The following is a 24,209-nucleotide window of genomic DNA, read 5'->3' on the forward strand; positions in this document are numbered from 1 at the left end:
GCAACCCCCTGCGGATCATGATGCCGCTTAAGACGTCCAACGTAGAACGTCGGGTGCGTCATCATTGCGTTGGGCAGGTCAATGGGGCACGACGCACCATGCCTGGTCAGGACTGCGAGCGGTCCAATGAAGCGGTGCTTCGGCTTGGTGTTGCCGATAGAGCATACGGTGTCTAGTGGTAGATTTCTCGTGTCTAATAACACTAATTCACCCACCTTAAACACACTCAATTTTCCTCGTCCATGTTTGTTTGCGTACTCCTTCTCTCTGTCTTGGGCCGCTGCCATGGCATCACGGGCTCTGCCGATCACGCTCAGTTTTGGTATCCACAAAGGATTCTACTTGTTTCCGCAGCGAAACCTGTCTCACATCTGAGACTTGGGACGAAAGGGCTTTCTAAGCCTCTCCCCCACTTAGAATAGAGTGTCTCCTCATAAGAGTTAGAGGCACTCTGGGGTGATAGAAGCCATTCAAGTAGAGCGGCGTGAGCCCCGTGGACGCGTGCACAGCTTTAGTTGTGTGCAAAATCAACAACTGGAAGCTGCGTCGACCACGTACGTGGTGCTTCCGCGCACACACTGCGCAGACTGTCTTCGAGCACTCGATTGACGCGTTCTGTCTGGCCGTCTTTCTGTGGATGGTCCGCATTGGACATCTGCAGACGGATTCTAAGTAAAGGCAACAGCGTTTTCCAAAACGCAGCAGTGAACCGCGGGTCTCGGTCCGAGACAATCGTCTCCGGGAGACCGTGATAGCGGAACACGCCATCGACGAACAACCTTGCGGTTTGTTCGCCTGTGACGGTGACGGGTACTGGGGCAAGATGTACCATCTTGCTCAGCCGACACACGAGCACCAAAATCCCGGTGTTGCCGTGTCCGTCGGCGGGAAGCCCAAAGATAAAGTCAAGACTCATCGACTTCCAGCAGTCAGCCGGAACCAGTCTCTGTAGTGGAGACGAAGCGTGGCCTGCGAGTTTGACCCGCTGAACATGTTTCACATGTCTTCACGTAATCCGGCGACCCACATGTACATGTGGGTCCAACAGAAGGCCTGAGAGACCGACAGGAAGGTCTTCTCGCGACCCAAGTGGCCGCTGGAGGGTGCGTCATGTGCCTTCCTGAGGATGTCGAACTTCTGATCCTCGTCGTTGAATACGACCACTCTTGAAGGTTCCTTGGGCTCCACCGGTAATAGAGGAGGCCATCCTTCAACTCATATCGGTGGATCGGGGAGCGCTGTCGCGACGAAAGCCAGTCGGACTTCGCGTTCGTTCCTGGTGCGAGGGAGTTTGACGATAGGCGCGACAGCCTCATCGTCCCGATACGCCACGCGTATCCGATTATATAGATCCGTTGTCACCCGCGTGATGTGGGCCAACGCGTAGTCAGGACACCGCGAGATGGCGCCCGCGAGCACGTTGAGCTTGCCCTGCTTTTACTCGACGCGGAAATTGTACCCCGCGAAGAAGGACAGCCAACTCGCCATCCGTTGGGAAAGGTGAGGCGAGTTAGTCGCCGTCCTCAAGGACGCGTGGTCTGTGTAGAACACGAAGGGCCTCGAGCCCAGAAGGTGAACACGAAACTTCACAAGGGCATATTCCATTGCCAGGAGCTCCTTGTCGTGGACAGGGTAGTTCCGCTCGGCGGCTTTGAGCTGCCTGGTCTGGAGCGAGATGACTCGTTCGTGTCCAGCCGTGTCGGCCTGCAGCAATGCACATCCGATGGCGTAATCGGAGGCATCGCAGACGACGCTAAACGGCTTCGTCTCGTCCGGAGGGGCCAGGACAGGAGCCTCTTGGAGACTGACCTTGATGCTATTAAAGGCACCCTGGTGCTCTTGTTCCCAGCGCCAGTCGTCGGCCTTCTGAAGGAGGCCCGACAAGGGCTTAGCGTACCCTGCGCTGTACTTGTGAAAGTAGTTGGCCAATCCCAACCACTTTTGAAGATCCTTCTGGGATCGGGGCGTTGGCCATGCTGCTATGGACTTGACTTTGTCTGGGCAGCCCGAACGCTCACGTTGCTTACGAAGCAACCGAGAGCCTTAATCTCTGGTGACGCGAAGACGCACTTGGCGATGTTGGCGTAGAGCTTGTTCTCTCGCATCACGTCCAACACTCGACGGAGGTGCCCCCAATGCACCTCCTTGGTCGTCTTGCCTCCCTCGACACGGCTATGGACGAAGATGCCGTCGAAGTACGTTAGTATGAAGGTGCGCAATAGACTGAACAGTTGCGTCACCACGCGGTTGAAGTCGCCGAGACGTTAGACAAGCCCTGCTGCATGACGAGCCACGCCCAAAGCATGTCGCTTGGAGTGCTTTCCGCGGTGAGTGGGATGTCACTCTCTCGCATCAGGATCTGGTAGTATCCGTCTACCAAATCCAGCGCACTGTACAGTACGCTTTCGGCCATGTAGCTCAACAACACATCCTCTCGTGGGATTCGTGTCTGGCCCGGCGCCGTCACGTTGTTTAGCTTGTTATAAGCGTGAACTAGATGCCACTTCCCGCTCGGCTTCCGAACGCAGAAAGTTGGCGTCGAGTGCGCGAGTGCGGGTACTTTGACTCCCGCATCATGCCTGCCTTCGCTTTCACAGCGAAGAAGGCATCGATGACCGCGCACTGCTCGCGTGGAAGAGGCCATTGTCTCGTGACACAGTACTTTGTGCCAGGCACGAGATCGATCTCATGCCGTACACCTCGATCTGGTGGGAGTTGGGTTGGTGGGTGTTTGTTCACTACGTCCGCATACTCCGTCACCAAAGGATACACCGAATCCGTGGGGTTCTTAAGGATCTCAGAACCCAAGCGTGTCTGGCGCTGCTTGTTCAAGTCTTCCAGGACGTTTTCGTCCAAGACAGAGGAGGAGTTCAGCTCCTCCCGAGTGGTCTCAGGTCTTATGAGCACCATCTCGGCAACCTCCCCAGCCTTGAGGTTGGCCAGGAAAGACTCAGCCGTCATTTCCTCGAGGTTCAGTATCTCTGCAGCCTCTGGCAGCGGTTTCAAGTAGACACCAGATGACTTGACGAATAAACCGGTCTAGCCATCGAAGATGTGATAACACTCTTCCACCGGCCGTGTCGGAGGAACCCGGGCCTTGGGCTGCGAGTCGCTTGAAGCGACGTTGATCTGAACGAGGTTCAGATCCGACTCTCGGCGGCGACCGTGGCGTGGAACTGCGTAACCCGCGTCTGGAGATGCCATAGCGCCGACATCCGAAGCACTCGAGGCCTCGTGTGGTATTGTGTTACCCACCCAGGAAGCGCGCCCTACGTCTTCCGCTTCAGTTACGGTCTGGGCGACCTCGTGTGGCACTGTGTTACCCACACAGGAAGCGTATCTGACGTCTTCCTTTTCAGCTAAGGTCTAAGCGACCGTGTGTGCAGCTTATTTACCCACCTTGTACACGCTATTACCAGCGTTCGTGACAGCTGCAGCTGTCTGCGGATCTTTGTTACCCGATTGTGGACCAAAGTTACCCACTTCGCCAGCGCCTCCTAGCGCCGCCACCATCGAAGCGTTCTCGGAGTCGTCATATACTTCGACGACGCCCAAGCATCTGCTGGATGCGTCGGTACCCTGGCAGCCCTTGAGGGCGCCCCGGGTCCTGACAGAGGTGGTAACATGACTCACCAATGTTCTGTCGGACGTCGCAGGGCGGCTGGCACCGATAGTCTTGCCTCGCCAGTCGATCCAGGGCTCGTGCTTCTCAAGCCAGGGCATGCCCAGAATCATTTCGAAGGGATCCATGTCGAGAGCAGTAAACTGTACTAGGCTGTCAACGTTTTCAAACTTGACTTTCAGATCCACTGGACTTTTGGGATAGTGACGACCTTCCCGTCGGCCAGTCGTACTGACACCGTCCCGTTGTCATTGCCTTCTCTCAAAGCATCGGACAGCTTGTTGCTATTACGAGCAACCGTCTGGCAGCGTGCAAAGTTCTCGTCGCCCCAGAATCGATTAAGATTAAAAAGGGGTGATCGTATCCCCGTACATATCCGGATACTACGAGCAACCCGTCGCCGCTCTTCGCCGATTCGAGAGTGCGAAGACTCTCAGGGGCTAAGTCCCCGTGGTACGCGCCACCCGCGCAGCCCTCATAGAGACTTAGCTCTTCCCTAGTAGGGCGCCCCGCCCCTACTGGTCTCCGGCGCTCCCCATGTCCCCGGGATCCTGGCTTCTGCCAGAGACCCTTGAGAACGGGCTTGGGGAAAGTCCGCCTGCGGTGTCTCTCCGCGGGGTAGTCGCTTTGGAGTGGCCCAGCTTCCCGCAGCCGAAGCAGCGAATGTGGCGCTGTTCGGCGGACCCGAGCTCCATGGGAACTGATCCGGTGTGGTTTGCTCGACCGGAATTCGACAAATAATTCCCTGGTCATGCTGAGGCTGGTGTGCACGCCTGTCGATCGCTACATTTCTCCTGAAGAGCCACTTGAATCGCCTCTTCAAAGGTGCTTGACTGCACCCAGAACAGCTGAGTGCGCGATGGGCCCACACGAAGGCCGTCCATGAAAACAGTCATCTTGACGTGTTCGTTGAGTGGATTTCCCACTAGGGACGCCGTGAGCTCCCGTATACTCTTATGGACGTACTCGTGCAGCTCTCGCCTTCCTTTCTTGCATGAGAGGAAGTGCGAGGGCCGGCGGTACTCGTAGTTTGCCGGGAGGAACGCGGCTCGGAGCTGTTCGCACAGCTGAGCCCAGGAAGTGAAACATTCAGAGGGTGTTGCCGCCCGCGTGTACACCCAACTCTTAGCACCCCCGCTTAGGTTGGAGAGTGCAAAAGCAACGCGGAGCTGCTCGGTCGAGGTCAGAGCCGCGTCCATCGCGAGCTCTACCTCTCGAGCCGAAAAGTGAAGGTTATCACCTTGCTTTCCTTCGTAAGGCTTAACCTTCGGCCGTATTAACTTCAGGTGTGGCGGGTTTGTTTCCGCCGCCTGAGCCTGCAGGTTTCCGCACATGTGCGATGAGCCCCTGCTCGTAAGCTTCAAACGCATTGACCCGCTCGAGCTGCTCGGCCGGTGTTGACGCCGCCAGGCTGTGTAGGGCCTCCATCCCGGAGATGCCAGCCATCTTCCGAACCGACTCGAAATGTGAGTCGTTCAGATGGGAGAAGTCGCTCCTATCCATGGCCACGAGCTTCAGAGAGGTTCAGGTAGTCTACCCGCGTTGGCGTGGATTGACCACAAGTGCTACCAAGTGTGACGGGGTCACACAGCAGAGGAAGTCGGCTTCCGAGAGTATACAAACTCTCAGTGAACAGCAATTCACAGGTCCCCTTTGCCTAAGGAAGCGACGTGACCACCGTAAGGTAAGCTGTAAGCTGAATACATTTAAAGGTAGGCTAAGCTTGAGTTTATTTACAAATTATAAGTCACTTATAGAAACGCAAATGCCATCAGCCAATGGTTGGCCTCGGACGACTCTAATGACCATGTACTGTACCGGATATCCCGAAGTGTGACGTGTCACACTTCATGTTACATAGGGTACACTTGGGGTACGTACCCGTTACAGATATCTGTACAATTTTAGTAAAGTAGTATGTGTTCGTCTACAGGCATTTGAAGTTTACATGTATAGCTCAAACCCGAGAACAAAAAATGATGGCTTTTTTGGAAATGGCCTTATTTATTAATAGAAATGGCTCTTTATATTAATAGACTGTCCCATGCAACTACTGTAGTGTTCCGGTAATACTGACACTGTACATATAAAACCCGGCTTTGTCCACTTCATTTAAATGCATTCTGCAACATTATTTGTGTTCTTTTTTTTCTTTTTTGCTCAGCAAAATACAAGTGTGTCACAAAAGTTCACAATTAACAACGACAGTCGCAAAAGCTCTACTTACGAAGAAGACGCGTGCAAGCTCCAGACTTTCCAGCAGTCGGCTTCTGTGCGGTCGTTTCCGCGTTACAACTTCTCTCGGTCGGACTCGTAGGCGTGTTGCTGCTTGTCGAGCTCGTCTCGTCGCTATTCTCAGTAGCAGAGGCAGCAGCATCTCCATCTGCTGTAGTTTCAGCGTCGCCAGGATTCGCCGTTTGAGCGTCACTGCTCGCGGTCTGGGTAGCGCTGTCTGACCCTCTCGAGGCTTCCGTCTGCGAGCTGCTGATCTGCAGAGTCGCTCGTGGTGTCGGTGGTGCTGCTAGCAGCCGTCGGAGGCTCCTTCTCCAGACTACTCTCGCCCTGGACGCTCGCGTCCTTAGGACTACTACTCGACGTGTCCGAGGTCGCCGTGGATGCTCCCCATCCAGCAGCAATCCCGTCGTACGCGCGTTTTAGCACTAGCCCTGTCCCCTTGCCATTGGGTTGGTACCAAGGGAGAGGAGACGAGTTCTCCAGCCACGTGTACGAGTCATCGAAGTCTCAGATCGTCACACCGACACAATCTTTCACCTGCTGACACGCAGAGATGACGTTGATGTAGACTTGGACCTGCTGCTCTTGTTCATCCTCTGACGGCGTGGGAGAGCTCGTCTTGACGTCAAGCTCTGTATAGGCTACCTCCAGTCCTAGACCTGATCTGCAGTGTAGAAATGTGGAGTGAAGCTTCATCAAAAGGCGACATTACGATTATTATACAGTCGTGCACCTCCAATTCGGCAGGGCGGACCATATCAAGAGTGCCAGGGCATAAGTGCACAACGTAAAGCAAAAAACAAACGCAAATCCAGTACACTGATATTTGATTTGTTAATTCAGTACAAAATTTACGTTTAGGTTTGAGACGATGCCTGTGTGGCACCAACCGTTTCTAATAGTATTTGCAGATATGTTGTTCCAGCCTTCAGACAACCACTTCATGGCGGAGTAAACGTCGACCGGCGTGCAAGGAACACCCTTGTAGAACAGGTCCAGCTCCGCGGCTTGCTTCTTGTTCTGGTACTCATTCTTCAGGCACTTAATGATGCCCTGGTCCATGGGCTGCAGTACGGCAGTTGTATTAGGCGGGAGCTTGCGAATAGCAACATTGGATAGCTCAATAGAAGCGTCGTTGTGCGACGAAGCATTGTCAACAAGTAGTAGTACTTGTCGTTCTTCCAGCTGCATACGTTCATTTAGCGCCAAGAGCCAATCACAGTACTTTACCGTATTCATCCACGCCTTCGCCGTATTTGTGTAGGTAGCTCCAATTTCGACTAGAAGGTCGCGATTTTTTAGGGGGCGGGCACTTTAGACCGACCAATGAAGTGCAGCGGAAGCTGCTCCGTGCCATCGTCGTTGGTGGCAACGCACACGGTGATCCGGTGCTTGCTCTGCTTCCTCCTCTTCTCTTTTTTTGTTCACTGTTAGTGATCCTCGCGGTTCCCGGCGGTAGAAGAATGCGGTCTCGTCCATATTGAAGACGTCCCGGGGGTGGTATTCTGAAACAAGTGCTCGAAGATCTTTAAGCCCCTCTTCCACTGCTGCGTCGTCCACGGAGGCCCCCTCCCCATGTCGTAGCGAAAACCACAGCCCTGTGCGCTGCTGGAAGCGGTACAGCCACCCTCGACTAGGTGCATTGCCTCCGGGTAACTGTACTCCTTCACGCTTTGCAATCATTAGTACCGTAGAGCCTTGAATAGCTGCGTTTCCGTGCCAAGTCTTGAACTCGTCAATCTTCTGCATAATCTTGGTGTCAGACGCGCGAATTGCGGGCGCGCAATAGCTCTTCCGGTCGTGATAGGCATCTGGCAAGGCGGCAATGTCCGCCGACCGCTCAATAATACTCTGGACGGTAGTGCGCTTTACTGCTTGGGGGGTCTTAAAGCGCTCCGTTGCCCAACGAGCAAGTTCGGAGTGAGAGCATGCAGGATCTGACTTGTGCTTCTCGCACAAAGACTGCTTTTGTGCTAGAGTTAGGGACATGTAGGAGGAAGGGCGATATCCCATATTCTTTGGCGGTAAAAATCAAAGTGTGTGTTTGTATGAAGACGTCCGATCCAAAATTTAAAATCAGATCGATGCGGCGTGTCATCCCTCCGCGAGGAGGGGAAAACCGTTGAGGTTAATTGCTAGGGTGGTGATGGGCAAAGGTAATTGCGCATCCGATTCGCGTAATCATCAAATCTGGCAGGGTATCGACTGATACCGGTGCCGAATTGGAGGTGCACGACTGTACCGGTAGCCGGTTGTACCGGCTTGGTACCGGGCCGGTACCAAGCTTATCATAGCTTAGGGAACGTTTTACTGTACATGTTCAGTGTAGATAGTTGAGGTATGCAGAAGTCCCCCTCAATAAACGTAGGTGGTTTGATAAATTTGCATAGGTCAATCAATGTGATCTGGTGATTTGTTTTTATCCCTCAAATCCTTGTGATCCAATATCAAGGGATATATGAAGTGCATGAAACGCATATTATTATGGACCTCTGTACTCGTGGCGTAAATTTCTTAGCAAAGAGTATCCCATATCCGGTTACAGTACTACACCCCGTTTTCGCGGGGGTGGACCATATAGGATTTGCAAATAAATCAGACTTTAGCTGACAAATAAATGTTTATTTGGATCAAGAGTCATTTCATCCGGAAGTTTATCAAAGGTCTAAGGGCGCACAAACGGGGTGCAGTACTGTACTAACATTTACTGTTCCGGAGACTTCAACTGATCATTTACTGTTATTTTTGTTCCTTACAGAAAGTAGTGGACCAATTCAATTTTAGGGACTCAAATTTAAATCGTCTTAAAAAAAGCTAGTTTTGATAAATTCGGCAACCAATTAGAAGCGTGGTTTATATTTGCTAGTCAGAGTTACTCAACATCATCATCCAGGGCACCGTCTGCAGCTTGAATACTTCGAAGTATTATACATCTCAGCATACTACCTGTAAACTGAAGTATTATTCATGACATGTATTATTAATACATTGTAATAACACGGCTTCTCACACGCAGTAATTTCTGTACATAGCACATTCCTCCATGGTAAACACTCTTGGCACCAAGAATCGATGGAAAGAATTCACCCCAATGACATGCACTCAGGCACCGTAACAACGCATGCTCGAGCTCCATTTTGGGCTCACATTTGTCAAAGGCACAAAACAAATAATAAAACAAGCAGCAAGTAATTTGTGAAAATGTACATGTTCACTTGTGATTGACTGTCACCCATATTGCATAAGATACACTGAATTAGGACGATGTTTATCCTCAAAAATTCTACGCAAGCATTGCGTCTCTACAGTCGCCGTGAAAAATGCGTCCTACTGTAAGATTGTAAGGATACTAATTACCATAAATTATAGTACACTCCAGAAGCTAAACATAATTTTTACCCTTTATCACATTACATGTACACGTAGTATGACCTTCACGCAGAATTTCACTGACGTAGTAAGTTTTTTTGCTGTAATATAACGTGAATGGATCAGACAAATTCTGAAAACACTGATAACTTAAAACGGATACGCCTTCTTCAGTCTACTCGTAAATATGTCATCCTTCAATGGCATGACAGCCTTCGTGAAAGCCCAGCTGACGTCGAAATCGGCCTCACTCAAAGCATTTCGTGCCTCCTCCGACAGCTGCTCCCACGTAATAAGATCCTGCGTTTCGCCGGATTTTTCTGTAAGTTGAAGTCCCTGCTTGCTGCCCCAGAAACTCCAGTACCAGTCCAATTTCACTGTAGTGCCATCAACAACATACTTCGACTTCGGAGGCGAGCGCTTCATGTAACCTACCCCGGAAGACATGGACACGCCGAGGATGGTCGAGTTGTCTGGGTTCGGATTGTTTGTCCAGACGATAGCGTACGACCAGTAATGACGATGGCCAAATCGATATTTGTCGACGTATTGTCGGCTCTTGGGAAAGTACCAGGCGTACATGATGGCCCACTTACCCTTGTACCAGTCGGAGCGCGAGTAAACTTGTGAGCCTAAAGCAGAACCCTTGCAGTCTCCGTTGGGCCACCCGGCCCACTTCAAACCAGCGCTGATTGAGCCATCTTCTTGTACCGCAGGGTACGGGTGGCAGCCGTACGAGATATGGAGCTGAGGTTTGTACTTGACAGCAGACTTCTGCGACTCCATTGTTGGTTCAGGCTGGGCGAACGGCTGGACTGCGTCATGGTCGATCATGACGACATCGGCTGTAACAGTAGCCAGCGAGGCGACGACACCAAAAAGAAGAGCACGGAGGTTCATCAAGAGATCCTTGATCTGCGGTGGGTGCGATGTTTTTAGAAATGAGCAATGAGCTCCACGGCGAAGACTCTCCAGTCTGGAGTCCGGGGGAGACTGAGCGTGACCTCCAACAGATCGTGAACATGCATCTGACTGTAGTACATGTACCGGTACCGGTACACCGCACGATACCTACTTCGGGATTTGCGCATGAATGTCTGCCATTGGTCAATTTAACGTGCTTTGAATTGATGGACGACTGACATAAAACTAATTATTAAATGCAGTCCAAGTTTTTCCACGGCCACTTCGTAGTCGTAAGCTACACATAATATGTGTCAACAAGTGTATAATATACACTTGTTGACAACATTTTGAGTTTACAAGTTGTTGTCCTCAAAACTTCGTATCAGGTTTGTCCTTTGAGCAATATCAAGTTTACTCCATAGTAATATTCGGAAACGAACTTGGTGGCCCTCAATTATATCATGTACGACAGAATATAAGGTTTCTCAACATGAAGTACAGGTTTTCAAAATAATCTTGCAGCTGGCGTTGATTACTAGAGTTTGTAAACATTAATTTCTACTGTACAGTAGAAATGAAAGTCGACGCCATCCACCAAGACTCAGTCACTTCGCAATTAGCCCTCAGTGATCCCGCCTCAGCTGTGAAACATCTCAACTTGGCCGGACTGTTTATAATTATTGCTGCTGTTCTGCTGGCAAAGGTTGAACGAGCTATATGCCTCGAGCTGGCACGGACTACTCAAGTCCTTACCGTTCCTTCGCTAACCAACATAACGGTATCACTCCTATGAGGGTACTAGGACGGTCCGATGTTAACGACGAAGAGAGAGGCTTTTGGGATGACATAGTATCGAAACTTGCGCCCAAGATCAAGGGTCGAGCATCACAACCGGGTCAAGCAGCCCGTAGTAGATCAAATGAAGGTATATGAGTCTTAAGCGGCCGAAATGATGAAGCTTGGACATATTCAAAGTACCTTGGCAAGCTCAAATCTCGACAATCTGATGAATCAAATCAAACTTTTCAATTCCAAGAATTCCGAGATAAAGGTATCACTGGTTGGCACACTAGCCACCAAATATGGAGATGGAGCTGTAGCGATGGCGCTCGCGGCAGCTCAGAAGAGTGCACCATCAAAGTCAATTGCAGACCAGTTCCGAGCTCTACGGAATGAACAATTGAAGATGTGGAAAAGTGGAGGCAAATCTCTTGACAGTGTCTCCACGTGACTGAACTTTCGCAAAAACTTGGATCTCAGTGAAAATTCCATCTTCTGAACAGCTACGCTAGCCTCGTCAAGGCATCTGATGATACACTTCTCCGTGCCTTCATTAAGGGTGTTGGAGGTGAATAGAATATAGGGCCCGTGCTATACACTGCAAGGCGAAATCCTTCCACGCGGACGATAGCCAGTAATTGGGAACCTTTTTTATCACTAAGTGGACGAGTGAAGGTCAATTGCCGAAAAATATTCATCAGTGGCTGAAGCTCCACGGTAACGAGGACGACGCGTTCAGTGCTGATAACTTAAACAAAATCATGACGTACGTGAAGAAATTTGATGAGAAGTATCCGCGCCAACAAAAACCAGCGATCGATCTGTATACGAGTGCTTTTGAAGACACTGCTGTGTTGACGAAGCTCAATGTGGCAGTGGAAAACCCAGCCACTAGAGATGTAGCGAAGAAGCTGCAGGCGTAGCAGTTGAAGGGTTGGATTAACAGCGAAAAGTCTGTTGACGATGTGCTCACAAAACTCAAGATTAACATAAAAGAACCCTCATCGATTATCAGCCAGAAGATTGACGTGATTGAAGAGCTAGCTCGTTAAGGTGATGGGTGCTAATCCAAGTGTGGTCAAGACGCTGACTGAGACGGTTGGTGGTAAGAGAATGCTTGCGAAGATTCTGGAGAGCACGGGAGCTACCACGTTGCAGAAGAAGCAATTTGCGTCGTGGATGGATGATGGCGTTTCACCGAAGGACCTTATGACGAAGATCTACAAGGAGAGTGCTGCCTCGGCTTCTGTTGAGGAGAACAAGGCTGCCCATAAGCTCACGGCGTTCTAACGAAGTCAGAAAGCGGGTGATTGAGCAAAGTCATTGTTCTCAGGTAGCTGATCACCTGCGTAGTTTACCAATCTACTTATTGAAAAGCAATTCAGTACACAATGCAATGATGCCGATCCCGTGTTGGGAGCGGTGTGTCACCAGAGAGGACATGGGACGTAGCGGATGCACAGCTACGTGTTGACTAACGCTGGCAAGTCACAAGACGACCACCGTGGACCAAAGGAGTCTTATTGCCGCGGCAGACATCGTCCCGAAATTGACCTACATCGCGCAGCATGCCTGGCCAGCGGTGGCCACAATTAACAGGTTCGCGAAGAAAATTCGCAACTACGTGTGGCATGCAGATTTTGCGGAGGAGGCGCATGGCACACGTGCTTGGCTGGACGCGGACTTGGCTGCGCTCGACCGGACCAGTGGAGGTCTTGGGGTACCCAATTTGCGGGCGGAGGTGCTTGCGATGGCGGCATCTACAGTAGCGAGATGGGCGTCTACCGGCACTCGGCTGCTACACATCGCTGGAGATGTGCTACATGGAAAGGGATCGACGCGGCAGCCCCCCAAGGTTTGGATTACCCCCAACGCTCTAAGCCCGACCCCAGGCGGGTCCAGGGTGCTATCTTCAATGTAGAGCATAGGGCGGCAATTGGTGACTGCTGCGGCGGCTCGCAGCTCCACCCCGAGAGAGCCTGTATCGTGACCGCACTACGCACCCTGGCGCTTGACTTTGGACTACTCACTATCACGTGGGAGCTCGATGCTTACCGGGTGGATGGCTCGGCTCAGTCTACCGGACCGCCTCAGCCACGCTGGAACAGTCCGAAGGCGCTCAACGCTTGGAATGGCTGCCAAAAGCGGGTCTTGCCGACCTACACCTCCATCACGAAGGCGGAGAGCTACTACCGGCTGCCCATGCGATACCCAGAGCGCCTGCGCGCGGACAGATAGCTGACGTCATGTCATGGACGCTCGAGAATTATGGTGTACTGTGGGTCCACCCTACCAAGCCACGATGGAGGGGGGGCGAGGGGCGTATCGGGCTCCGGGACTTCCTAGTGGTGCTTATCACCAACTTCCCGACGATACTGGCGCAGCGAGAGGAGAGTCACGAGGTCCGGATGGCGGCTAGCCCACGGGATCACCCGATCACGGCGACAGTTAGCACTCACGGCCAGCTAGTCATCAGTACCAGAGCCGCAGGCCCAGCCTGCAGAATTCAAGTGGACAGTCAGCCCGCCATGGTCTCGCAGTTACAGCGGGTTGCGCAACCGGACGTGCACATACTCAACGTTCATCCACACATCCATCTCTCGCGCAGGGTCAGCCTCTGGGCAGCGATCCGCAGGAGGCGGCTTCCCAGGCGACACTACAAGGCCTATGTGCAGCGAGCGGCCAGCAGCAGGGTCCGCTCGGTGGAAAAGCTGAGGGCGAAGCAATGGACGGAAAACAGTACGCATGCTGCGACGGGCTTACCCGCGCTGGAGTGGAAGCGCATCCGTCGCATCCTTGGGCTTGGCCCCTGGGGAGAGCAGATCATCTATCGGCTCAAAGCTCGGGCCTTCTCCTTGTACGACGTCCGGAATGGGCGTTTGGGGTGCCCACATCCTCACTGCTGCCATGAAGCGGATGTCGACCTAGTCCACATTTTCTGGACTTGCCCGGCTGCGCGCTCCCTGCGAGGAACATTCTCAACCCCCTGGACGCGGCTCGGTCTCAACGAGAGCGATGTGGAAAAGGCTTGCTTTGGCCTGGAACTACCAGTCGTGCCGGACGCCGTGTGGGAAGCGGTTGCACACCACAAGCCTGTCAAGGGAGACAAGACTGCGGACTTGGAGGAGGCCGTCACTGCCTTGGCAGAGGGGTGTTGGCGACTCGGGGCAGCGCTATACTTTCATGCCGTTTGGCGATGGAGGGTGTAGTGCTTTGATGAAACCAACGACGTGACAGCTGCCCGCCATCGACTTTTGCTTGCCAACCGCTTACGCCACGGCTACAGGAACATGCACTTGTATGTGCCGCCGTCCGGACGTATGCGAGAGCTGGCGGCAGCTGCAGGGATTGTTACCAGGGCTCTATGGAGTTCGTGGCGTGGTTCGCATCAAGTGGTGCAGCCTGACGTTCCGGCGTGCAGATACCTTCTCTTCTTTGATGGGGGCTCGAGAGGCAACCCAGGTCCAGGCGGCTCAGGAGCTGTTGTTGTACGGTTAACGACGGATGGAGGTCCGTACCAGATCGTCTGGGCTGGAAGTATGTCCTATGCTGCTAGCACAACGACCAACAACGTGGCCGAAAAACATGGGCTTGCTCGTTGGGATCAAGGCCTGCAAGCAGTACGGCTTCACGCCACTGCACGTGGTGGGCGACAGCGCGATGATCATTACGCAGCCACCGGAAACCGCCGCGCGCACGACATTTACGGCCGCTGTATTGGCGCTGCCGACGATCGCTTGCCGGCCTCCAGGTGCAGACATGGCAGCACCACTTGAGGGCGCACAACAAGATGGCTGATCTGCTGGCGAATCGAGCGATGGATTCACTGCGGAGTACTCAACTAAGGCTGGACATGGCTCTGCTGGCACGCCGAAATGGCGCGCGCTAGTGAATCTTGCGGGTGGAGACATAAGCCACTGGATCTTGAACAACACGGAGGTGAATTCCCCGGGAGCCACAACTGCCACACTTTAGGGCATGGCGGCAGCATCGGGGAATGGTTATTAGGCCACTGCCGGTGCACAGCTGTAGGATAATTGAGAGGCAGCCTACAGGACGGACATAGGAAGTCGTTAGTGACTAGAACTAAGTGACATCAATGTACCTCACTGAGAAACGAAACGAAACGAATGATGCCGATCCATCGGTGAAAAAAAAGGTGGCCACGGGTTGTTCTCGCATGCATACAGCTGATTATATAGTGGCAGGGATCCTAAAAAAGCAAATATTGATTAATATTTCATTAACACATTTAGAAATTAATCTCAAATCTACTCTATCCAGGTCGGTCATTCCGTACCAACTACCCAGCAGAACGGAGACATAGCACGGTAATTAACATGCTGTCGCCGATTACGCCCTTCGGTGCAAGATGTTTAAGCTGTAGTGTGACGGGGTCACACAGCACCTTGCGCTAGAGGACGTTAGCTTCCGAGAGTATACAAACTCTCAGTGAACGGCAGTTCACAGGTCCCCTCTTTATCTATTTAAGGTAGAATGTAAACTGAGTATATTTATAGGTAGATAAAGCTTGGGTTTAATACAAACTATAAGTCACCTATAGAAATGCAATGTCACCAGCCAATGGTTGGCTTAGGACGACCTTGGTACCTTGTACCAAATATCCCGGAGTGTGACGTGTCACACTTCATGTAACTAGGGGTACACTTAGGGCTACGTACCCCGTTACATCCTCCCCCACTTAGGTTCGGTTTACCGACCAATCAGAATGAAGAAATGTTCGTCACAAACTTTCATTCTCAAAGTCGAAAACCATCGACTTGGCCGCGCGAGCGCGGCGGAGGCTCACTTCACAGTTAGAGCCTCGAGTAGCAGTCCGTGCGCTCTTCATCTTGGTCTCCACTTCGACCGTTAACCATGCTTCGTGGCACTGCAAAGAGCGGTGCGAAGACACGCTCCAAGGCTGCGGCCGGTAAGGCGCAAGCCAAGAGCACTAAGCCTCACGGCAAAGGCTTGGCACTCAAGGAGGCTACTCAGGTGGTCTCCGAGGCGATCGATTCCTCGGGTGACGCGGCTGTGGGCAAGCGAACAAGCAAGCGCCGCAGTCCGTCGCCCTCGGCCTCAGACAATCGTCCGAACCCTCGGTTCGTGGAACGTGAGCTCAACTCTGGCAGTGAGGACGAAGCCGAGTCCGAGAGCACGCACGATGCTCCTGTGGGCTCTGCGGGGGGGCACAGCCCAGTGCCCAGCGAGCACAAGGACGACAGCGTGCAGCCGCTCGCTAGTGATCAAGGTGATCACGGTCCCAGAACGTCTGTGTGCTCTGCGAGTCCGGCCGTCAAGGCTAAGGGCACTCCCAAAGCCGGTGGCGATGAGAAAGAGAAACCTCGCAAACGTCTCTCACTTGCCGAGGGTATTGCGCGTGCTAAGGCCTCTAAAGCCGAAGGGGCCAAGCCATCTAAGAAGCGTACAGCTTCTAAGTCTTCACTCCGCGAGGAGACTCAACACTCCTGTCAGAGTATATTCGACTCTCTCGGATGAAGAGGAGGAGAAGGAGGAGGAGGAGGAGGAGGAGGAGGAGGAGGAGAAGGGTGCTATCGCTGAGCCCCGGGAGGTCTCGAATGACCTCGACCAGCAGCAGGAGGACTTCCAAGCTTCCCGGCGTGTGCGTGGGGGTTCGGTGGTGGCACCCGTCAGCCAGGGAGCTGCCATCAACTCGCGAGGGTATTGGCCTCCCGAGGAGAGCTCTGGGGCGGACCTCTTCTTAGATCTTCTCGTCGCTCCTCGTGGCCTTGTGGGCGGCCACACTTCTAGGGACATCTACGAACGTACCCTTGTTCAGAAAGAACAGTTGTTCGTTGACAACATGGAGGCTGCTCGGTGTGTGCTTCTCGCGCCACATCGCATCCCTCTCAAGGACTTCACGACTTGTCGCAAAAATCCCGAGACCCGGGGTGGTCTCTATCCTCGTTGGGGATATCCCTGGGTTCTGCCCGAGAACTGTCCCGCCTGGAGTTCTTGTGAGGACATGTTCTGCCCGAGAACTGTCCCGCCTGGAGTTCTTGTGAGGACATGTTCTGGGCTTGGGTTGAGCATCTCAAGTACTCATTCACGTAGTTACGGGAGCTATACGAAGATCAGCTGCTGTCCCGCATCCTGAACCAGCGTAATCTTCGTGTGAGGTTTGCCCACATGGTCAGCAAGCGCATGCTGCCAAGGGACATCCTGAAGCGCGCGGCTTACAGCGCTCATGATGAGCGCGAGTACGGAGTGTTTTCAACGTCCGCACTCCGTTCGGGCAAGAAGCCCCGGACTACCTACGAAGCTGCCGCCGCTTCTGCTCCTAGATTGCGACAGCCTTCGGGCAGTTAATCAGGAGTCGTTCAATCGGCTCCCACGAATTATCGGAGTGGGCATAACACCTGCACTTCACGAGGAGCTTTCGCTTACTGCGACGCCGCTGCTCCTGGAGGATCCGCTCCACGTGGAAGTGGACTTCTTCATTCCGGTCAAGCAGGGGCGGAGGTGCCCACGTATGATTATGAGTACTCGGCGACTTCTGAGCGCGTCTCTCGTCCGAGTGCTTCTCCTGCGGGTCCGACACAGGGCCGTGAGGTTGACCGCCTCCGTCAACGTGTTCTCGTGCTTGCGATTGCACTTGGCCTTGGGGCTGGTGGTGGTGCTGCCGCCCAGGCCGGGAAACAGGGCGAGCTCGCTCGTCTAGCGGGCCGCCTGGACCTGTTGGAGCGAGAGGTCGCGAGCCTGCACCTGCGGGTAGATCGCCGGGCCTCTTCGTCCGATCTGGACGAGGCCTTTCGCATGATTCGACGGATCGAGGCTCTGTTGCCACGTCCGGAGCCGCCTTCGACGCACTCCCAAGCGTTCGCGTATGGTGCGTACCCGGCGTACCCAGCGTACTCGGCGTATGGCGCCGGGGTCCGTTCGTACGAAGCCCCTCTGGCGTACGGTCTTGACCGCAGCCTTGCCGTTCCGACCGAGGCTTGGGTGCCTGTTCCGACGCCCTCGTCGACGTATGTGACCGGCCCTCGCTTCGAGGAGATGGGTCAAGGGGGACAGCGAGTCAGCAACCCCCTGCGGGTCAAAGTACCGCTTAAGACGTCCAAGATAGAACGTCGGGTGCGTCGTCATTGACTTTGGCAGGTCGATGGTGTACGACACACCATGTCTGGCCAGGACTGCAGATGGTTCGATGAAGCGGTGCTTCATCATCTGCCGACAGAGCTGACAGTGTCAAGAGGTAGGCTCCTCATGTCTAGCAACACTAAGTCTCCCACCTTAAATGCACTTAAGTTTCCTCTTCCATGTTTGTCGGAGTACTCCTTTTGTTTATCCTGGGCCGCTTCCATGGCATCGCGGACCCTGCTGACAACGCTCAGCTTGGTATCCATAAAGGATTCCACTTATTTCCGCAGCGAAACTGGTCTCACATCCGAGACCTGGGAGGAAAGGGCTTTCCGAGCCTCTCCCCCACTTAGAATAGAGGAGTCAGTGTCTCCTCGAAGAGTGAGTGGTACTCTGGGGTGACGGAAGCCGTTCAAGTAGAACGGCGTGAGCCCCGTGGACGCGTGCACCGCGTTGTTGAGCGCAAACTCAACAACTGGAAGCTGCGTCGACCACGTACGTGGTGCTGCCGCGCACACACTGCGCAGAGTGTCCTCGAGCACTTGATTGACGCACTCTGTCTGGCCGACTGACTGCGGATGGTCCGCAGTGGACATCTGCAGACGAGTTCCCAGTAAAGGGAACAGCGTTTTCCAAAACGCAGCAGTGAACCGCGGGTCTCGGTCCGAGACAATCGTCTCCGGGAGACCGTGATAGCGGAACACGCCATCGACGAACAACCTTGCGGTTTGTTCGCCCGTAACAGTGACGGGAACTGGAGCAAGATGTACCATCTTGCTCAGCCGACACACGAACACCAAAATTCCGGTGTTGCCGTGTCCGTCGGCGGGAAGCCCAAAGATGAAGTCAAGACTCGTCGACTTCCAACAGTCAGCCGGTACGGGCAGGATCTGTAGTGGAGCCGACGAGTGCCCTGCGAGTTTGACCCGCTGACATGTTTCGCATGTCTTAACGTACCGGGCGACCCACTTGTACATGTGGGTCCGCCAGAAGGACTGAGAGATCGACAGAAAGGTCTTCTCGCGGCCCAAGTGGCCGCTGGAGGGCGCGTCGTGCGCCTCCGCAAGGATGTCGAGCTTCAGATTCTCGTCGTTGGGTACGACCACCCGTGGGGGCTCATTGGGCTCCATCCGGTAATAGAGGAGGCCATCCTTCAACTCACATCGGTGGAGCCGGGAGCGCTGTCGCGACGAAAGCCAGTCGGACTTCGCGCTCATTCCTGCCGTGAGGAACTTGACGATAGGCGCGACAGCCTCATCGACCCGATACGCCATGCGTATCCGATCATATAGATCCGTTGTCACCCGTGTGATATGGGCCAACTCATAGTCAGGACGCCGAGAGAGGGCGTCCGCAAGCACGTTGAGCTTGCCCGGCTTGTACTCGACGCGGAAGCTGAATTCCGCGAAGAAGGACAGCCACCTCGCCATTCTTTGGGTGAAGTGAGGCGAGTTAGTCGCCGTCCTCAAGGACGCGTGGTCTGTGTAGATCACGAAGGGCCTCGAGCCCAGAAGGTGAACACGAAACTTCCCAAGGGCATATTTCATTGCCAGGAGCTCCTTGTCGTGGACAGGGTAGTTCAGCTCGGCTGCTTTGAGCTGCCTGGACTGGAACGAGATGACTCGTTCGCGTCCGGCCGTCTCGGCCTGCAGCAATGCACACCCGATGTCGTAGTCGGAGGCATCGCAGACGACGCTAAACAGCTTCGTCTCGTCCGGCAAGGCCAGGCCAGGGGCCTCTTGAAAACTGGCCTTGATGCTGTCAAAGGCATCCTGGTGCTCTTGCTCCCAGTGCCAGTCGACGTCCTTTTAAAGGAGGCCCGACAAGGGCTTAGCAAAGCCCGCGTACCCTGCACTGTACTTGATAAGGTAGTGGGCCAAACCCAACTACTTTCGAAGATTTTTCTGGGATCGGGGCGTTGGCCATGCTGCTAAGGCCTTGACCTTGTCTGGGTCAGCCCGAGCACCTACGTTGCTTACGAAGCAACCGAGAACTTTAATCTCTGGTGACGCGAAAACACACTTGTTGATGTTGGCGTAGAGCTTGTTTGCTCGCAGTACGTCCAACACTCGACGGAGGTGTCCTAGATGCACCTCCATGGCCGTCTTGCCTCCCTCGGCACGGCTATGGACGAAGATGTCGTCGAAGTACGTCTGTACGAAGGTACGCAAAGGGCGGAACAATAGCGTCACCAGGTCGCCGGGGCGTTAGACAAGCCCTGCGGCATGACGAGCCGCTCCCAGAGCATGCCGCTTGGAGTTCTCACCGCGGTGAGTGGGATGTCACTCTCTCGCATCAGGATCTGGTAGTATCCGTCAACCAAATCCAGCGCACTGTACAGTACGCTACCGGCCATGTTGTTTAACAACACATCCTTTCGTGGGATTGGTGTTTGGGCCGGCACCGCTGCGTTGTTCAGCTTGTTATAAGCGTGAACCAGACGCCACTTTCCGTTCGGCTTCCGAACGCAGAAAGTTGACGTCGAGTGCGGGGATTTCAACTCCCACACCATGCCTGCCTTCGCTTTCGCGGCGAAGAAGGCATCAATGACCTCGCACTGTTCGCGCGGGAGAGGCCATTGCCTCGTGACACAGAACTTTGTGCCAGGAACGAGATCAATCTCATGCCGTACACCTCGATCTGGTGGGAGTTGGGTCGGTGGGTGTTTGTTCACCACGTCCGCATACTCCGTCACCAAAGCATACACCGAATCCGTGGGGTTCTTAAGGATCTCAGAACCCAAGCGCGTCTGACGCTGCTTGTTTAGATCTTCTAGGACGTTCTCGGCCAAGACAGAGGAGGTGTTCAGCTCCTCCCGAGCGGTCTCAGGTCTCATGAGTACCATCTCAGCAATCTCTCCAGCCTTGATATTGGTCAGGAAAGACTCAGCCGTCATTTCCTCGAGGTTCAGTATCTCTGCAACCTCGGACAACGGTTCCAAGTGGACACCAGATGCCTTGACGGGTAAACCGGTCTCGCCATCGAAGATGTGATAACACTCTTCCACCGGCCTTGTCGGAGGAGCCCGGGCCCTGGACTCCAAGTCGCTTGAAGCGACGTCGATCGGAACGAAGGTCGGATCCGACTTGTGGCGGCGGCGGCCGTCGTCGTCGACGGCGACCGTGACGTGGAGCTACCCACGTCTGGGGATGTCGGCGCTCCGACATCCGATGCACTCGAGGCCACGTGTGGTACTGTGGCACCCACACAGGAAGCGTGTTCGACGCCTTCCTCTTCAGTTAAGGTCTGGGCGACCGCGTGTGGCACTGTGTTACCCACACAGGAAGCGTATCCGACGTCTTCCTCTTCAGGTCTGGGCGACCGTGTGTGGAACTCTGTTACCCACTCTGAACACGCTGTTCTCAGTGTTCGTGACAGCTGCAGCTGTCTGCGGAACTAAGTTACCCGCTTGTGGACCTAAGTTACCCACTTGGCCAGCGCCTCCTCTGGGCGCTGCCACCATCAAAACATCCTCGGAGTCGTCATATACGTCGACGACTCCCAAGCATCTGCCAAATGCTTTGGTACCCTGGCAGCCCTTGCCGGCGCCCCGGGTCCTGACAGAGGTGGGAACATGACTCACCAATGCTCTGTCGGACTGCGCAGGGGGGCTGGCACCGATTGCCTTGCCTCGCCAGTCGATTCAGGGCTCGTGATTCTCAAGCCAGGGCATGCCCAGGATTATATCATATGGATCCATATCGAGAACAGTGAACTGTTTGAGGCTGTCAAAATCTTCAAACTTGACGGCCAGATCCACGTGGACATTGGGGACAGTGACGACCTTCCCGTCGGCCAGTCGCACTGACACCATCCTGTTGCCCTTGCTTTCTCTCAAAGCATCGGAAAACTTGTTGCTATTACGAGCAACTGTCTGGCGGCGTGCGAAATTCTTCGACGCCCCAGAATCGATCAAGATTCAAAAAGGCTGATCGTATCCCCGTACACGACCGTGTACTACGAGCAACCCGCCGCTGCTCTTCGCCGATTCGAGAGTGCGAAGACTCTCAGGGGCTAAGTCTTCGTGGTATGCGCCACCCGCGCACCCATCACGAAGACTTAGTTCTTCCCCAGTAGAGCGCCCCGCCCCTACTGGTTTCCGGCGTTCCCCTGTCCCCGGGATCTTGCCTTCTGCCAGCGATCCTTGAGGACAGCCTTGGGGAAAGACCGTCTGCGGAGTCTTTCCGCGGGACAGTTGCCCTTGAAGTGACCCATCCTCCCGCAGCCGAAGCAGCGGATGTCACGCTGTTCGGCGGACCCGAGCTCAATGGGAACTGGTCCGTTGGGGCTTGTTCGACCGGGAGCCGACAAGGAACCTCCAGGCCATGCTGAGGCCGGCGTACGCGCCTGGCGATGACCGTACTCTTCTTGAAGAGCCACTTGAATCGCCTCTTCCAGGGTGCTTGACTGCACCCGGAACAGCTGAGTGCTCGCTGGGCCCACTCGAAGGCCGTCCATGAACACAGTCATCTTGATGTGTTCGTTGAGTGGGTTTCCCACTAGGGACGCCGTGAGCTCCCGTATCTCTTGCACATACTCGTGCCGTTCGCGCCTCCCTTGTTTACACGAGAGGAAGCGCGAACGCTGGCGGTACTCGTAGCTTGCCGGGAGGAACGCGGCTCGGAGCTGTTCACACAGCTGAGCCCAGGAGGTGAAACATCCAGGGGACGTTGCTTCCCGTGTGTACACCCAACTCTTAGCCCGGCCGCTAAGGTTGGAGAGTGCAAAGGAACACGAAGTAGCTCGGTCGAGATCAGAGCCGCGTCCATCGCGAGCCCTACTTCTCGGGACCAGAAGTGAAGGCTCTCGCCTTCCTTCCCTTCATACGGCTTAACCTTCAGCCGTATTGGCTTCGGGTGAGGCGGATTTGCTTCCGCCACCGGAGCCTGCAGGCTCTCCCGCACATGCGCGATGAGGCCCTGCTCGTACGAGTCGAGCGTATTGACGCGCTCGAGCTGCTCAGCCGGTGTTGACACCACCAGGCTCTGCAGGGCCTCTATCCCGAAGATGCCTGCCATCTTCCGAACCGACTCGAACTGAGAGTCGTTCATATGGGAGAAGTCGTTCCTGTCCATGGCAACGAACTTCGGAGAGGTTCAGGTAGTCTACCCGCGGTGGCGTGGATTGACTACTAGTGCTACCAAGTGTGACGGGGTCACACAGCACCTTGTGCTAGAGGAAGTTATCTTCCGAAGAGTATACAAACTCTCAGTGAACGGCAGTTCACAGGCCCCCTCTTTATTTAAAAGAGAGCGAAGTGATCTAAATAAGGTAGATTGTAAACTGAGTATATTTATAGGTAGATAAAGTTTGGGTTTAATACAAACTATAAGTAACCTATAGAAATGCAATGTCGTTTGACCAATGGTTGGCTGTGAACGACCTCGGTACCTTGTACCAAATATCCCGGCGTATGACGTGTCATACTCCTGAAGTGTGAAGTGTCACACTTCATGTAACTAGGGGTACACTTAGGGCTACGTACCCCGTTACATCCTCCCCCACTTAGGTTCGGTTTACCGACCAATCAGAATGAAGAAATGTTCGTCACAAACTTTCATTCTCAAAGTCGAAAACCATCGACTTGGCCGCGCGAGCGCGGCGGAGGCTCACTTCACAGTTAGAGCCTCGAGTAGCAGTCCGTGCGCTCTTCATCTTGGTCTCCACTTCGACCGTTAACCATGCTTCGTGGCACTGCAAAGAGCGGTGCGAAGACACGCTCCAAGGCTGCGGCCGGTAAGGCGCAAGCCAAGAGCACTAAGCCTCACGGCAAAGGCTTGGCACTCAAGGAGGCTACTCAGGTGGCCTCCGAGGCGATCGATTCCTCGGGTGACGCGGCTGTGGGCAAGCGAACAAGCAAGCGCCGCAGTCCGTCGCCCTCGGCCTCAGGCAATCGTTCGAACCCTCGGATCGTGGAACGTGAGTTCAACTCTGGCAGTGAGGACGAAGCCGAGTCCGAGAGCACGCACGATGCTCCTGCGGCTCTGCGGGAGGGCACAGCCCGGTGCTCAGCGAGTAAAGTAACGACAGCGTCGCAGTCGCTCGCTAGTGATCGAGAGAGATCACGGGTCCCAGAACGTCTGTGTGCTCTGCCGAGTCCTGCCCGTTCAAGGGCTAAGGGCCACTCCGAAAGACTGTTGGCGATGAGAAAAGAGAATCCTCGCATACTGTCTCTCTCTCGCCGAGGGTCTTG

At 54.1% G+C, this 24,209-nt stretch overlaps 2 protein-coding genes across 2 annotated transcripts; one reads left to right on the forward strand and one right to left on the reverse strand.

The window, feature by feature from the left end:
• Positions 1-9,376: 9,376 nt before the first annotated feature.
• PITG_19936 (NPP1-like protein) lies at positions 9,377-10,126 on the reverse strand (the record flags this gene model as incomplete). Its single annotated transcript, XM_002895686.1, has 1 exon — positions 9,377-10,126. The coding sequence occupies one exon, from the start codon at positions 10,124-10,126 to the stop codon at positions 9,377-9,379; it is 750 nt and encodes a 249-aa protein (XP_002895732.1).
• Positions 10,127-14,458: 4,332 nt separating this feature from the next.
• Positions 14,459-14,710, forward strand: PITG_19937 (uncharacterized protein; the record flags this gene model as incomplete). Its single annotated transcript, XM_002895687.1, has 1 exon — positions 14,459-14,710. One exon carries the CDS (start codon positions 14,459-14,461, stop codon positions 14,708-14,710), a length of 252 nt encoding a protein of 83 aa, XP_002895733.1.
• Between the last annotated feature and the right edge of the window lie 9,499 nt (positions 14,711-24,209).

Source organism: Phytophthora infestans, genomic scaffold, assembly GCF_000142945.1.
Source record: "Phytophthora infestans T30-4 supercont1.140 genomic scaffold, whole genome shotgun sequence".
In the NCBI taxonomy this organism is placed as follows: domain Eukaryota; phylum Oomycota; class Peronosporomycetes; order Peronosporales; family Peronosporaceae; genus Phytophthora; species Phytophthora infestans.